The sequence below is a fragment of the Salmo salar genome, chromosome ssa02, assembly GCF_905237065.1.
Source record: "Salmo salar chromosome ssa02, Ssal_v3.1, whole genome shotgun sequence".
Lineage (NCBI taxonomy): Eukaryota > Metazoa > Chordata > Actinopteri > Salmoniformes > Salmonidae > Salmo > Salmo salar.
In genome coordinates this window covers 38,468,387-38,482,889 of record NC_059443.1, presented here as the reverse complement: position 1 = coordinate 38,482,889, position 14,503 = coordinate 38,468,387, and the positions used below count along the sequence as shown (strand labels likewise).

At 44.5% G+C, this 14,503-nt stretch overlaps 1 protein-coding gene across 4 annotated transcripts; it reads right to left on the bottom strand.

Moving 5' to 3' along the window:
* Positions 1-1,140: 1,140 nt before the first annotated feature.
* LOC106584585 (uncharacterized) lies at positions 1,141-14,147 on the bottom strand. 4 transcript variants are annotated; one of them, XM_014170029.2, is made up of 11 exons: positions 14,051-14,147; positions 5,179-5,274; positions 4,235-4,594; positions 3,722-4,015; positions 3,337-3,600; positions 2,819-3,106; positions 2,555-2,642; positions 2,415-2,459; positions 2,284-2,328; positions 1,943-2,117; positions 1,141-1,663 (listed from the first exon to the last, which is right to left on the bottom strand). In XM_014170029.2, exons 1-11 carry the CDS (start codon positions 14,130-14,132, stop codon positions 1,622-1,624), a joined length of 1,779 nt encoding a protein of 592 aa, XP_014025504.2. In that variant the 5' UTR covers positions 14,133-14,147; the 3' UTR covers positions 1,141-1,621. The 4 variants fall into 4 exon arrangements, with proteins under 4 accessions (XP_014025504.2, XP_045559796.1, XP_045559799.1 ...); XM_045703840.1 differs by having other exon boundaries at positions 2,284-2,301; XM_045703843.1 differs by lacking the exon at positions 2,284-2,328.
* Between the last annotated feature and the right edge of the window lie 356 nt (positions 14,148-14,503).

Here is a 14,503-nt window from a genome sequence, read left to right as displayed (position 1 = left end):
CCCTTCAGTCCGGAGCTCCCAGAGTCGCCCCTTCAGTCCGGAGCTCCCAGCGTCGCCCTTCAGTCCGGAGCTCCCAGAGTCGCCCCTTCAGTCCGGAGCTCCCAGAGTCGCCCTACAGCCCGAGGTCACCAGCGACGCGCCTCAGCCCGAGGTCTCCAGCGACGCGCCTCAGCCCGAGGTCTCCAGCGACGTCTGCACCTTTGGGGGGGGGGGGGGTACTGTCACGTCCTGACCAGTAAAGAGGTTATTTGTTATTGTAGTTTGGTCAGGACGTGGCAGGGGGTGTTTGTTTTATGTGTTTTGGGGTTTGTTGGGCAATGTTCTATGTTAGTCTATTTCTATGTCTGTGTCTAGTTTATCTATTTCTATGCTTAGTTTATTGGTTTGACCGTCAATTGGAGGCAGCTGTTTCTCATTGCCTCTAATTGAAGGTCCTATTTAGTAGGGGTGTTTTTTCATGGGTTTTTGTGGGTAGTTGTTCCGTAGGTGTAGCTGTGTGCCTCACAGGACTGTTTCCACTAGTGTAGCCCACAGCCATATGGCATAGCCAGATCAGGACCTAACATAAGGACAACTCAGAGTATGCTATTCTGTTCATCTGAAATAAACTACATTTTCTTCATATCATGTTTCTTTAGACTTGTCTAAAATAAATAATGGATTAAATTATGGATTTATTTGAAAATGTAGATGTTCCAAAGGTCTGCATCAGTGGCTTGTAGGCTGTGTGTGGAAGCCAGGAGATGCTAAATGTGTTTATATTAATTAATGGTTAATTACCGTGAGACCGGCAGTTATTTGCTTGACAATCACCCGGCTGACAAAATTTTGTGACCACCACAGCCCTAGCCAGGCCAACAGGTTTGTGTCAAGAACTGCAACGCTGCTGGGTTTTTCATGCTCAACAGCTTCCTGTGAGTATCAAGAATGGTCCACCACCCAAAGGACATCCAGCCAACTTAACACAACAGTGGGAAGCACTGGAGTCAACATGGGCCAGCATCCCTGTGGAATACCTTGTAGAGTCCAAGCCCAGACGAATTGAAGCTGTTCTGAGGGCAAAGGGGTGCATCTCAATATTTGGAAACTTTTCCTACTGTTTGGTATACTCAGTGTATAGACTGCTCTGTAAAAAAAAAGTTAACATGTATGTATTTTATTTCAGTTATAATTATGTTCACATAACACATTTTTAAAAGCAATTTGACACACAAATGAAGTTGATACAAAAGTTATAATACAAAACATAGGTTACATTCATCACTTGAACACACAAAAAAACACAATCCACACAGCCCAGACAGGTGCACAAACACAACAACTTTAGACTTTTAACAGTAGGCTACACGACTCAATCTTCAACTTATAACAATTGGATAACATTATTATTGTGTACTCTTTTATTATTATTATTATTTAATTAAACCTTTATTTAACCAGGAAGGGCTCATTGAGATTTAAAATATATTTTTCAAGAGCGTCCTGGCCAAATAGGCAGCACCAAGTCATTACAAACATTACAGACAAACATGAAACTACAAGTAATCTAGTAAAAAAAACAGAATTCAAGAGTATAACTCTGAGTATAACTCTTGAAGCAAACGCTGTGTTCACTGGTAGTTCAATAGTTTTGGTAGATATCATCCCTGTCTGAACACATAGCCTGTGGGGAAAAAATAAGAACGTTTTAACCTATCTTTTTACATGCTTGAGAAACCAACAGAAGAGCACTGTATTTAGGCCACCAAAATGGCTTCACAAATATACTTGGTCTGAGGGCTACAGGGGTGTAAAAGTATGTAATTGAGGTTTAGTGGTAATTACTCTCCTGTCATAACAGTGTCTGAAATATGAAAGTGAGGGTAAAAAGTATGTGGTATTTACATTTTTATCAAACGCTGCACCAGCCAAATTGTGCGTGCAGTGAGGTTACAAAGTTTACCTTTGTGTTTTCTTCTAATTTGATCTTCTCGTTGTTCTTTGCTGGGTTTAGACTAGGCTTCTTTGGCACAAAGTCATTTTCGTAGACTGACGATTGTCTATCCGTCCTTGCATTCTCCTTGGGTATGGCCATGGGCATGGCCTTAGGCTTGGTCCTCTTAGCCGTTTGCTGTGGTCTGAGAAGGAGAAGAGAATGTGGAACCTAATTATAGTTCAGTACCATTTTTACTTTTTAAATGTTTTATTCTCCAACCACCCTCTACACAAGCGAATTAATTTACATGCTATATCATATGAATTTGATGATTGGTCAAAGGGTAAGAGAATTCAACTTTTTCTTACTTTTGGGGATTGCTGTACCTTAGGGACTCTGACATGTCAGCTTGCCTTATTGACAACAAACATCTCAATGTCAATGAGCTTGAACATTATTAGTTGTTGTATGTAAAATACAGATGCAAAAATGACAGTACCTTAGAGGGATATCCAAAGTGTGGAGATTAGAGCTGGCCTTTGGTCTACAGATAATGTAGAAGGGAGACATCATTCAAAAATGACACACCTAAAATGGTTGAATATGTGACATCTTCTCATCATCAAGAACCATACAAACCTCTCTCTGCAACGTCTTCTGCGTACAACCATTACAAATCCCAGAAAGACACTTCCAACTGCCAGAGCAGTCAGCATCCATGGCATAACTGTGTTCAAAGAAAGACAGACAGAGAGAGATAGAGAGTGAGGGCAAGAGAGAGAGAGAGAGAGAGGAGGGGGGACACATGGGGAGGCAGAGGAGGAAGAAAGACTGTCACCGTGTGTAGATTCTAATGACATCAGAAGATTAAGAACAGAAATTCTGTACTGAAAGCTTGCTTACACTGTCCAGCTGTGGATTTTGTGTTAAGGGGCAGCTGCTGGATGTCAGTGGCCAGTGAGTTACTGGCTACGCAGGAGACATTTGGACGACTTTCCACAGGCCCAGTGAGTTCTGCTGACACCGTATCATCTCTGTATATGGTGATGGAAGTGAAGGAGGATGGGAGAGTGCTGCTTCCGCTGATTGTCCAGCGCAGAGTGGCATTAGGTCGGGCTTCTGCTCTACACACACAGGTCAGAATCCCACCCTCCAAAGAGCAAGTGGAGTCAGAGAGGATTGCTGGGGGGACTGGAGTGACAGAATGACACAAAGTGGTGATTTAAAAAAAATAATGTTTTCCTTCTTATTGTAAGTGAGAAACAATGACAATAGAACTACGTTAGGGTGGGAAGGAGTCTGTTCTTCTATTTTACACCCATAGCCTGTTGCTAGAATTAGCATTTCAGTGTACAAATATAATGCTAGTTCCATTGGAAACTGTGCAACCAGACAATAGACACATACAATGAGATACTTACAGTTGACATCCAGAAACAGCCAGGCTGACTGATTTGATCCAATATTGTTTTGGACAATGCAGGAGAATGAAGAGTCTCTGCTAATGTTGGCATAGGACATGTTTCCCTGAGTTGAATTCGTTTGGATGCTTTGGCCTCCCTGTCGTCTGATCCACACATACCGGCCTGGCTGGGGGTTGCTGTCAGCAACACACTCCAGGTTGACACTATGACCTTCACTGACTGGCTGTTCATCCGCCATCATCGTCACAGCTACAGGGGCATCTGTTAATGAAGTAGACAGACATGTATTGGTACTATGTAGTTGTTTGTTCTGTAAAATGGTATATGATGTGAACGGAATAATTACACAACTGAGAACAAACAAGAAAGACCAAAAACGTACATGAGATGTTAAGAATGACTGGTTGACTCTCAGTTTGGACTGTAGCGAATTGAGCTGTGCATTTCATCTCTTGTTTGTGCAGTTGCAACGTTCCTCTTCCTTGTATTGTCTCAGTAGACACCCACAGCCCTCCCTTTTCCTCCATGGAAGTCACCGCTGTAGAATTTACAGGCAAACGGCTCCAGTGAAGGGACGGAGGAGAGGATGGGCAGGAATGCCAGACACTACAGTTGGCCTGGAATAAGGCTCCATCCACCATTGCATTCTGCATGGATAACGCAGGAGCTTTTCTATCTGCAAGTTCAAATAAATTATTATTAGCTTATGATTTAACACCCTGTCTGCAATTCTCATTCAGTTTTAACATAGTGCTTTAACTACCGACCACTATCACTCCTAAATACAGATGTCAAAGTAAGGAAGTACTGTTCATCTAATCACAATCTGTTGTTTTTCAGTTGTTCAACTACAACAAATATTCAATCTAATCCACCTCTCCATGACTGTGCTTACTTTCAATTGTAATCGTTACAAACTGATGATGGAACTTTTGTGTAGCTGACTCATCAGGGTTGATCCACACGTAGAGCTTGAGGTTATTGTCTCTCCACGTCACACTCTCAATCCTCAGTGTACAGTCCCCCTTTGCTGAATTGCCTGGCACTGATGTGCGCCCTCTAAAACTGTCTTCCACACTGGTCGGTTCCTTGCCATCGTAAAGCTTGGGATATTGAAAGCTATGATACAGGTACCAGATGACCCTGTGGTGGGGGGTGGTGTGACAGGACACTTCTACACAGCTGCCATCTACCGCCTTCACAGTACTGGACACCTTCACTATCCAACAGTGACCAAGCGAGACAAGTGTGCACCCTGAGGAAGAAGGCCTAACAAGTCAGTTCACATTGCATCACTTCTCTTTTATTACTTTGCCAGCTGTATTAAGTGGAGCTTGAATCAACGTCCCCAACTTGAGGAACTGAATAGGTTGATCCGCAGAAGTGTTTTCCCCGTGCAACAGAAAGTGCTGCATTGCAGGACAAATATAACAGCTGCATTGACACTGCATCTAAACCAAATTCACTTGCCGTAGCCAGTAAGCACATCTCACACATTCTGTGACCACAGGTTGAAAATACTGCATGTGGTTCTGTCATTGTCTTTCTTTATACATGTAGCACTTTCAGCAAAGACCATTGCTAACAATAATCAGAGTCAATAATTGGGTTCCATTATAAAATCTTCATCAGTTTCTGTAGCACCAGCTTGTCCAAATCAAAAATAATTAGCATTTACTGTACATACTGTATTTATCTACATACTGTCCACATACAGTATTTAACACATAGTGACATTTAACGGCTTAAAGCTAGAAAGTTCAATTCAGATAATTTGGACGCAAACATACAGTTTTACCACGCAAGCAAATGTCATATAATCAGATGTGTATAACGTACCTGTGATGAAGCTGAGGATGTCCATTAGAGTCTGTGGTGTCTTTCGTCTATTCGGGTCCCGATACCATGTGATGCTTAAGATGCCGACGTTTATAGCTATAAAACAAACAATTAATCACCCAATCAATTCATTAAAGGAAAACTCCACCCAAAAACAATCTTTTGGTATTTGTTTCATTAGTCTGTCGTTGACATACTCCCAAAATGTTTCGCTTGTCAGCATTATTTTGAAAGTTACATATCTTGAAGACTTGTTTGCTGACAAGCAAAACTTTTTGGACTATATCAACAATGGACTAATGAAACAAATACCAATAGATTGTTTTTGGGTGGAACCTTTTTTATTTGTATTTATTTTTTAAATATTTTTTTAGGGGGTAGATCATCTTTAATATAGCAGATAGATTGTAGCTTCCATCAATGTAATTGTCTGCATCATTTCCAATCCCCCATATATGTATTTTTAAATGTGCATGTATATGCAGTACCGGCCAAAAGTTTGCAGACACCTACTCATTCCAGAGTTTTACTTTATTTTAAATATGTTCTACATTGCAGAATAATAGTGAAGACATCAAAGCTATGACAAAACACGTGGAATAATGTAGTAACCATTTTTTTTTTTTATAAATCAAAATATATTTTGGATTTTAGATTCTTCAAAGTAACCACCCTTTGCCTTGATGACAGCTTTGCGCACTCTTGTAGGTTTGTCCAAACTTTTGACTGATACTGTACATACACATATACATACATTTTCCTCATCAATTTTCCTCATCAATCTACACACAATACCCCATAATGACAAAGCAAAAACTGGTTTTGAATTTTTTAGCAAATTTATAAAAAAAATAGAAAACAGAAATAATAAATTTAAATAAGTATTCAGACCCTTTACTCAGTCCTTTGTTGAAGCACCTTTGGCAGCGATTCTTGGGTATGATGCTACAAGCTTGGCACACCTGTATTTGGGAAGTTCCTCCCATTCTTCTCTGCAGATCCTCTCAAGCCCTGCCAGGTTGGATGGGGAGCGTCGCTGCACAGCTATTTTCAGGTCTTCGCAGAGAAGTTCGATCGGGTTCAAGTCCGGGCTCTGGCTGGGACACTCAAGGATATTCAGAGACTTGTCCCGAAGCCACTCCTGTGTTGTCTTGGCTGTGTGCTTAGGCTCATTGTCCTGTTGGAAGGTGAACCTTTGCCCCAGTCTGAGGTCCTGAGCGCTCTGGAGCAGGTTTTCATCAAGGATCTCTCTTTGCTCCGTTTATCTTTGCCTCGATCCTGACTAGTCTTCCCGCCACCACCATACTTCACCATAGGGATGATGCCAGATTTCCTCCAGACGTGCGCATGGCATTCAGACCAAAAAGTTGAATCTTGGTTTCATCAGACAAGATAATCTTGTTTCTCATGCTCTCAGAGTCTTTGGGTGCCTTTTGGTAAACTCCAAGCGGGCTATTTTGGCAAACTCCATGTGCCTTTTACTGAGGAGTGGCTTCCGTCTGGCCACTCTACCATAAAGGCCTGACTGGTGGAGTACTGCAGAGATGGTTGTCCATTTGGAAGGTTAACCCATCTCCACAGAGGAACTCTAGAGCTCTGTTAGAGTGATCATTGGGTTCTTGGTCACCTCTCTGAAGCGGCCATCTCTGTTAAGAGTCTTGGTGGTTCCAAACTTCTTCCATTTAAGAATGATGTAGGCCACTGTGTTCTTTGGGCCCTTCAATGCTGCATAAATATTTTCGTATGCTTCCCAAGATCTGTGCCTCGACACAATCCTGTCTCGGAGTTCTACGGACAATTCCTTCGACCTCATGGCTTTGTTTTTCCTCTGACATGCACTGTCAATGGTGGGTCCTTATATAGACAGGTGTGTGCCTTTCCAAGTCATGTCCAATCAATTGAATTTACCACAGGTGGACTCCAATCAAGTTGTAGAAACATCTCATGGATGATCAATGGAAACAGGATGCACCTGAGATCAATTTCGAGTCTCATAGCAACGGGTCTGAATACTTATGTAAATAAGGTATTTCTGTTTTTTATTTGTAATAAATTGGCAGAAATGTCTAAAATCCTGTTTTACTTTGCCATTATGGGATATTGTGCATAGATTGCTGAGGATTTGTATTTATTTATTCCATTTTAGAATAAGGCTGTAACGTAAAAATAATGTGGAAAAAGTTGAGGTGTCTGAATACTTTCCTAAGGCAAGCTGTACGGAGGAAACACCTTACAGCTGGCAACCAAAGTCAGCGTGCATGAGCCACAGTAGTCACTAGAGCGCGATGGGACAAGGACATCCTGGCCGGCCAAACCCTCCCCTAACCCGGACGACGCTGGGCCTCATGGGTCTCCCCGTCGCGGGGGATTGACCTTGTTGAGTGTCTGATAATCTACCGTTTACAGTGGCAAAAATGGTATGTGAACCCTATGGAAATACCTGGATTTCTGCATAAATTGGTCATAACATTTGATCTGATCTTCATCTAAGTCACAACAAGACAAACACAGTCTTTAAACTAATAACACACAAACAATTATAGGTTTTCATGTCTTTATTGGACACACTGTGTAAACATTCACAGTGCAGGGTGGAAAAAGTATGTGAACCCTTGGATTTAATAACTGGTTGACCCTCCTTTGTCAGCAATAACCTCAACCGAACGTTTTCTGTAGTTGTTGAACAGACCTGCACAACGGTCAGGAGGAATGTTGGACCATTCATCTTTACAAAACTATTTCAGTTCAGCAATATTCTTGGGGTGTCTGGTGTGAACCGCTCTCTTGAGATCATGCCACAGCATCTCAATTGGGTTGAGGTCAGGACTCTGACTGGGCCACTTGTAACGGCTGTCTTCTGTAGAAATGGACCAAGGCGCAGCAGGTATGTGAATACTCATCTTTAATTAAAATAAAGGAGTAGAGCATCCACTTAACAATTCAAACAATATATAAGACAGGAACAGTTTTGCAGGCACACAACACGCAGTGCAAAAATAACTACCCACAAAACCAAGTGACAAACATACTCCTACATATATGACTCCCAATCAGGAACAACGATCCCCAGCTGTTCCTGATCAGGAGTCACAAGACCAACACAGAACAATCACACACACAAGACTGCCACGTCCTGACCCCAAAACTACAACAGCTCCATCTGCTGGTCAGGACGTGACAGTACCCCCCCCTCAAGGTGCAGACCCCGGAATGCACCTAACAACGAAAAAACACCAACAAACAAAATCCCCAACAAAACCCATAAACAATAACCCCTAAACAATAAGGGAGGGAAGGGAGGGTGGCTGCCGTCAACGACGGCACTGTGCTACACCCTCCCTCCCCAACCCACCTATCCTGGAGGTGGCTCCGGTGCAGGACGTGGACCCTGCTCCACCCTCGGCGTCGCCCACTTCGGTGGAGCCGATAGCTGCGCCAGGCAGACGGACCCCTCGAGCCGGGCCGGAGGACAGGAGGGCCCCTCGGGCTGGGCCGGGGGACAGGAGGGCCCCTCGGGCTGGGCCGGGGGACAGGAGGGCCCCTCGGGCTGGGCCGGGGGACAGGAGGACCACTCGGGCTGGACCGGAGGGCAGGAGGACCACTCGGGCTGGACCGGAGGGCAGGAGGACCACTCGGGCTGATCCTGACAGGCCGGGCACCCTGGCAGATCAGGGCAGGCGGGCACCTCTGGCAGAACCGGGCAGTCCGGCCACTCTGGCAGAACAGGGCAGTCCGGCCACTCTGGCAGAACAGGGCAGTCCGGCCACTCCGGCAGAACAGGGCAGTCCGGCCACTCCGGCAGAACAGGGCAGTCCTGCCACTCCGGCAGTTCAGGGCAGTCCGGCCACTCCGGCAGTTCAGGGCAGTCCGGCCACTCCGGCAGTTCAGGGCAGTCCGGCCACTCCGGCAGTTCAGGGCAGTCCGGCCACTCCGGCAGTTCAGGGCAGTCCGGCCACTCCGGCAGTTCAGGGCAGTCCGGCCACTCCGGCAGTTCAGGGCAGTCCGGCCACTCCGGCAGTTCAGCGCAGTCCGGCCACTCCGGCAGTTCAGCGCAGTCCGGCCACTCCGGCAGTTCAGCGCAGTCCGGCCACTCCGGCAGTTCAGCGCAGTCCGACCACTCCGGCAGTTCAGCGCAGTCCGGCCACTCCGGCGACTGTAGACTGGCGGGCAGCTCCGACGACTGTTGACTGGCGGGCAGCTCCGACGACTGTTGACTGGCGGGCAGCTCCGACGACTGTTGACTGGCGGGCAGCTCCGACGACTGTTGACTGGCGGGCAGCTCCGACGACTGTTGACTGGCGGGCAGCTCCGACGACTGTTGACTGGCGGGCAGCTCCGACGACTGTTGACTGGCGGGCAGCTCCGACGACTGTTGACTGGCGGGCAGCTCCGACGACTGTTGACTGGCGGGCAGCTCTGACGACTGTTGACTGGCGGGCAACTCTGGTGACTGTTGACTGGCGGGCAGCTCTGGTGACTGTTGACTGGCGGGCAGCTCTGATGACGACTGTTGACTCCTGATGCGTGGGGCAGGTATTGGACGTACCAGCCTGGAGACACGCACCTCCATGCTAGTGTGTCTAGCGGGAAACACCGGACCGAAAGGGCGCACTGGCGGTCTTGAGTGCAGGGTTGGCATCACCCCTTCCGGCTCGATGCTCCCCTTGCCCTGGCACCTGCGGGGCGCTGGTACTGGGCGAAGTGGGCTGTGCGTCCGTATAGGCGAGATGGTGCGCACCTCAGCGTAACATGACGCCCTCCACCTCGTACGCACCTCCCTGTAGTCACGGGTAGCTGGCTTACGGCTCTTCCCTGGCCTGGCCAAACTACCCGTGTGCCCCCCCCAAAAAAAAATCTTGGGGCTGCCTCTCGGGTTTCCTAGCCAACCGTGTTCCAGCGTAACGTTCCCGATGGTTCCTCTGTCCAGCTGCCTCCACTCTCCTGAGTGCCTCCACCTGTTCCCATGGGAGGCGATCCCTTCCGGCCAGGATCTCCTCCCAGGTGTAGGCTCCCTTGCCGTCCAGGACGTCCTCCCATGTCCATTGTTCCCTTTTTCTCTCCTGTGGCTTCCTCCTCTTCTGCTGCTTGGTCCTTTGGTGGTGGGTAGTTCTGTAACGGCTGTCTTCTGTAGAAATGGACCAAGGCGCAGCAGGTATGTGAATACTCATCTTTAATTAAAATAAAGGAGTAGAGCATCCACTTAACAATTCAAACAATATATAAGACAGGAACAGTTTTGCAGGCACACAACACGCAGTGCAAAAACAACTACCCACAAAACCAAGTGACAAACATACTCCTACATATATGACTCCCAATCAGGAACAACGATCCCCAGCTGTTCCTGATCAGGAGTCACAAGACCAACACAGAACAATCACACACACAAGACTGCCACGTCCTGACCCCAAAACTACAACAGCTCCATCTGCTGGTCAGGACGTGACACCACTCCAGAAGACGTATTTTCTTCTGTTGAAGCCATTCTGTTGTTGATTTACTTCTGTGCTTTGGGTCGTTGTCCTGTTGCATCACCCAACTTCTGTTGAGCTTCAATTGGCAGACAGATAGCCTTACATTCTCCTGAAAAATGTCTTGATAAACTTGGGAATTCGTTTTTCCGTCAATGATAGCAAGCTGTCCAGGTAGGCCAGCATCCCAGAGTCGCCTCTTCACTGTTGACATTGAGACTGGTGTATTGCGGGTACTAATTAATGAAGCTGCCAGTTGAGGACTTGTGAGGCGTCTGTTTCTCAAACTAGACACTCTAATGTACTTGTCCTCTTGCTCAGTTGTGCACCGGGGCCTCCCACTCCTCTTTATATTCTGGTTAGAGCCAGTTTATGCTGTTCTGTGAAGGGAGTAGTACACAGCATTGTACGAGGTCTTCCGTTTCTTGGCAATTTCTCACATGGCATAGCCTTCATTTTTCAGAACAAGAATAGACTGACGAGTTTCAGAAGAAAGTAATTTGTTTCTGGCCATTTTGAGCCTGTAATCAAACCCACAAATGCTGATGCGCCAGATACTCAAGTAGTCTAAAGATGGACAGTTTTATTGCTTCTTTAATCAGAACAACAGTTTTCAGCTGTGTTAACATAATTGCAAAAGGGTTTTCTAATGATCAGTTAGCCTTTTAAAATGATAAACTTGGATTAGCTAACACAACGTGCCATTGGAACACAGGAGTGACGGTTGCTGATAATGGGCCTCTGTACGCCTATGTAGATATTCCATAAAAAAATCAGCCGTTTCCAGCTACAATACTCATTTACAACATTATCAATGTCTACACTGCATTTCTGATCAATTTGATGTTATTTTAATGGACCAAAAATTGTATATACAGTATTTTCGTGGACCCCCTGCAGTACCTCCGCTGAGCAGCTTTTAATTTTTTTATTTAACCTTTATTTAACTAGGCAAGTCAGTTAAGAATAAATTCTTATTTACAATGACGGCCTACCAAAAGGCAAAAGGCCTCCTGCGGGGACGGGGGCCTGGGATTAAAAAAATAAAATAAATACAATATAAATACAGGACAAAATACACATCACAACAAGAGAGACAACATAACATTACATAAAGAGAGACCTAAGACAACAACATAGCAAGGCAGCAACACATGACAACACATCATGGTAGCAACACAACAAAACAACAACATGGTGGCAACACAACATGGTAGCGGCACAAAACATGGTACAAACATTATTGGGCACAGTCAACAGCACAAAGGGCAAGAAGGTAGAGACAACAATACATCACACAAAGCAGCCACAACTGTCAGTAAGAGTGACCATGATTGAGTCTTTGAATGAAGATATTGAAATAAAACTGTCCAGTTTGAGTGTTTGTTGCAGCTCGTTCCAGTCGCTAGCTGCAGCGAACTGAAAAGAGGAGCGACCCAGGGATGTGTGTGCTTTGGGGACCTTTAACAAAACGTGACTGGCAGAACGGGTGTTGTATGTGGAGGATGAGGGCTGCAGTAGATATCTCAGATAGGAGGGAGTGAGGCCTAAGAGGGTTTTATAAATAAGCATCAACCAGTGGGTCTTGCGACGGGTATACAGAGGTGACCAATTTACAGAGGAGTATAGATGTGTCCTATAAGGAGCATTGGTGGCAAATCTGATGGCCGAATGGTAAAGAATGTGTTGCTGCTCGAGAGCTAAATCTGTTTTTTTTTAAACGACTCACAGCACAACGCGGACAGTGAAGAAACACTATGCACACACACCGGACTCTACCTACACACTCACACATACTTACACTGACACTCCAACACATACATACACAATCACTCACACACAACATGTACACACAGGCACACATTCGCCACACACCACAGGATTTTGGTGGCACCTTAATTGGGGAGGACGGGCTCATGGTCACGGCTGGAGCAGAATTAGTTGAACGGTATCAAATAAATCAAACACATGGTTTCCATATTTTCGATGCCATTCCATTAGCTCCGTTCCAGACATTACTATGAGCCGTCCTCCCCTCAGTAGCCTCCAGTGCCACACAAATGCTTAAACACTCATCACATACGGTGCTGCTACTGTTTATATTCTATCCTGTTGCCTAGTCACTTTACCTTTACCTATATGTACATATCTACCTCCATTACTTCATACCCCTGCACAGCGACTCTGTACTGGTACCCCGTGTATATAGCCAAGCTTTCATTGGTCATTGTGTATTTATTCCTTGTGTTACAATTTTTTGGTTCTTCTTCTTCTATTATTATTATCATTATTGTATTCTAAATTGTTGGAAAGGGCCTGTAAGTAAGTATTTCACTGTTAGTCTACACCTGTAGTTTACGAAGCATATGTATTTTATTTGGCACACACACGCATGCACACAAACAGTCTAACACATTTTAATATTGTAATATTGTATTATTGTAGTATTTTATATAGTACGTTTGTAATAATAGAGTGATAATGTAATGTCTTGTATGAAGAATTGTTTTATTTATGATGTAGCCTGTGGTTTTGTTGAGACGTAATTCTTTTATTCCTGTTTGTACCACAGGAAGAGAAGCTGCTGCCTTATGAGGATCCTAATAAACACCAATACTAGGTCCTGTGTGGCTCAGTTGGTAGAGCACGGTCTTTGCAATTCCAGGGTTGTGGGTTCGATTCCCACGGGGGACAAGTTTGAAAATGTATTCAAGTCACTCTGGTTAAGAGTTAACTCCTGATATTCTACAGGATGTGAAACTGCCATGGCCAGAGACCCTCCCTCGTTTCTTGTCACTACTTCTGCCAATTTAATTTTGGTTTGTTAAAACAGGATGTGGGTGGACAGTTTCTCAGAAATCACCCCAGGTGAAAAAAAATTGATAACAAATTGAGAACAATATCAAGATGAACAGTCTATCGTATATTATGTGGTAGGTGGGAAGAGTTTACTGGAAATAAATCCCAGTCTACTTGTAGGCTGCAAAATGACATTATAAACCATAATCAGACAGCAGAACCATGTATGATGACCTATGTCAACCAATGAAAACACTGTTTCTAACATTAATAAACGGCAAAAAAGACACTCAAAAAATGTATTAAAAGGAATAGGATTTTGATGTCTCTGTCCTTTATCTAGGAGATATAAGAAAGGTCAGGAAATATTTTGGTTTCTTTGGACACATATACCATAAATATAACCTAAAATAGTTCTACCTGAAACCAAAAAGTATTCCCCTATAGGGACAGCCTAAGAACCCTTTTGGAACCCTTGTTTCTAAGAGTGTACAGACATACCATCATATTTACATTTCCCGAAATGGTTTGTTCAACCTATCACTGTCATTGAAATATTGTCACAAATCCCCATAAAACCAGAGATGAACATCATGCCTTACCTTCAGAGGAGGCGGTGAGCGTGTCTGTCTGAGTTGGCCCTCTGTTCCCTGTCACAAAGCGAAAACCTCTACTGCACATCATCCTCCCCTTTGTTCTTTTCAAACAGGAAACTCACTGAGTCTGTCAGAGCCTACTTTCCAATTGGCCAACAGTTTGTTCTAATGTTAGCTTTCAAACGCACCTTTGTATTTTTTATTTTTTTGTTGTTAAATGCTATTGGTGCATTCAGTGATATTATAGTGAGTTTATTAAGAGTTTTAAATACCTTGAAAACATTAAAGGTTATACAGAACGTATGCCATCATAATGCTGTGAACAATTACATAGGCTACAATAAAGAACAATAAGGTGGACATTTAATGTGTTTTGTGGTGGGAAAAAAAACAGCGTTATACTTTCATTAAGAGCAATATATCTTTGTGAAAGTACAATAGGCCTACAGTAAATTCATG

Coding starts and splice junctions, on each gene's coding strand:
- LOC106584585 (XM_014170029.2), bottom strand. CDS start 14,132: ATGATGTGCAGTAGAGGTTTTCGCTTTGTGACAGGGAACAGAGGGCCA. Junction 2,460..2,554: donor AGAAGACGTTGCAGAGAGAG/GTTTGTATGGTT, acceptor CATTATCTGTAG/ACCAAAGGCCAGCTCTAATC. Junction 2,329..2,414: donor ACTTTGGATATCCCTCTAAG/GTACTGTCATTT, acceptor GTTGTCAATAAG/GCAAGCTGACATGTCAGAGT.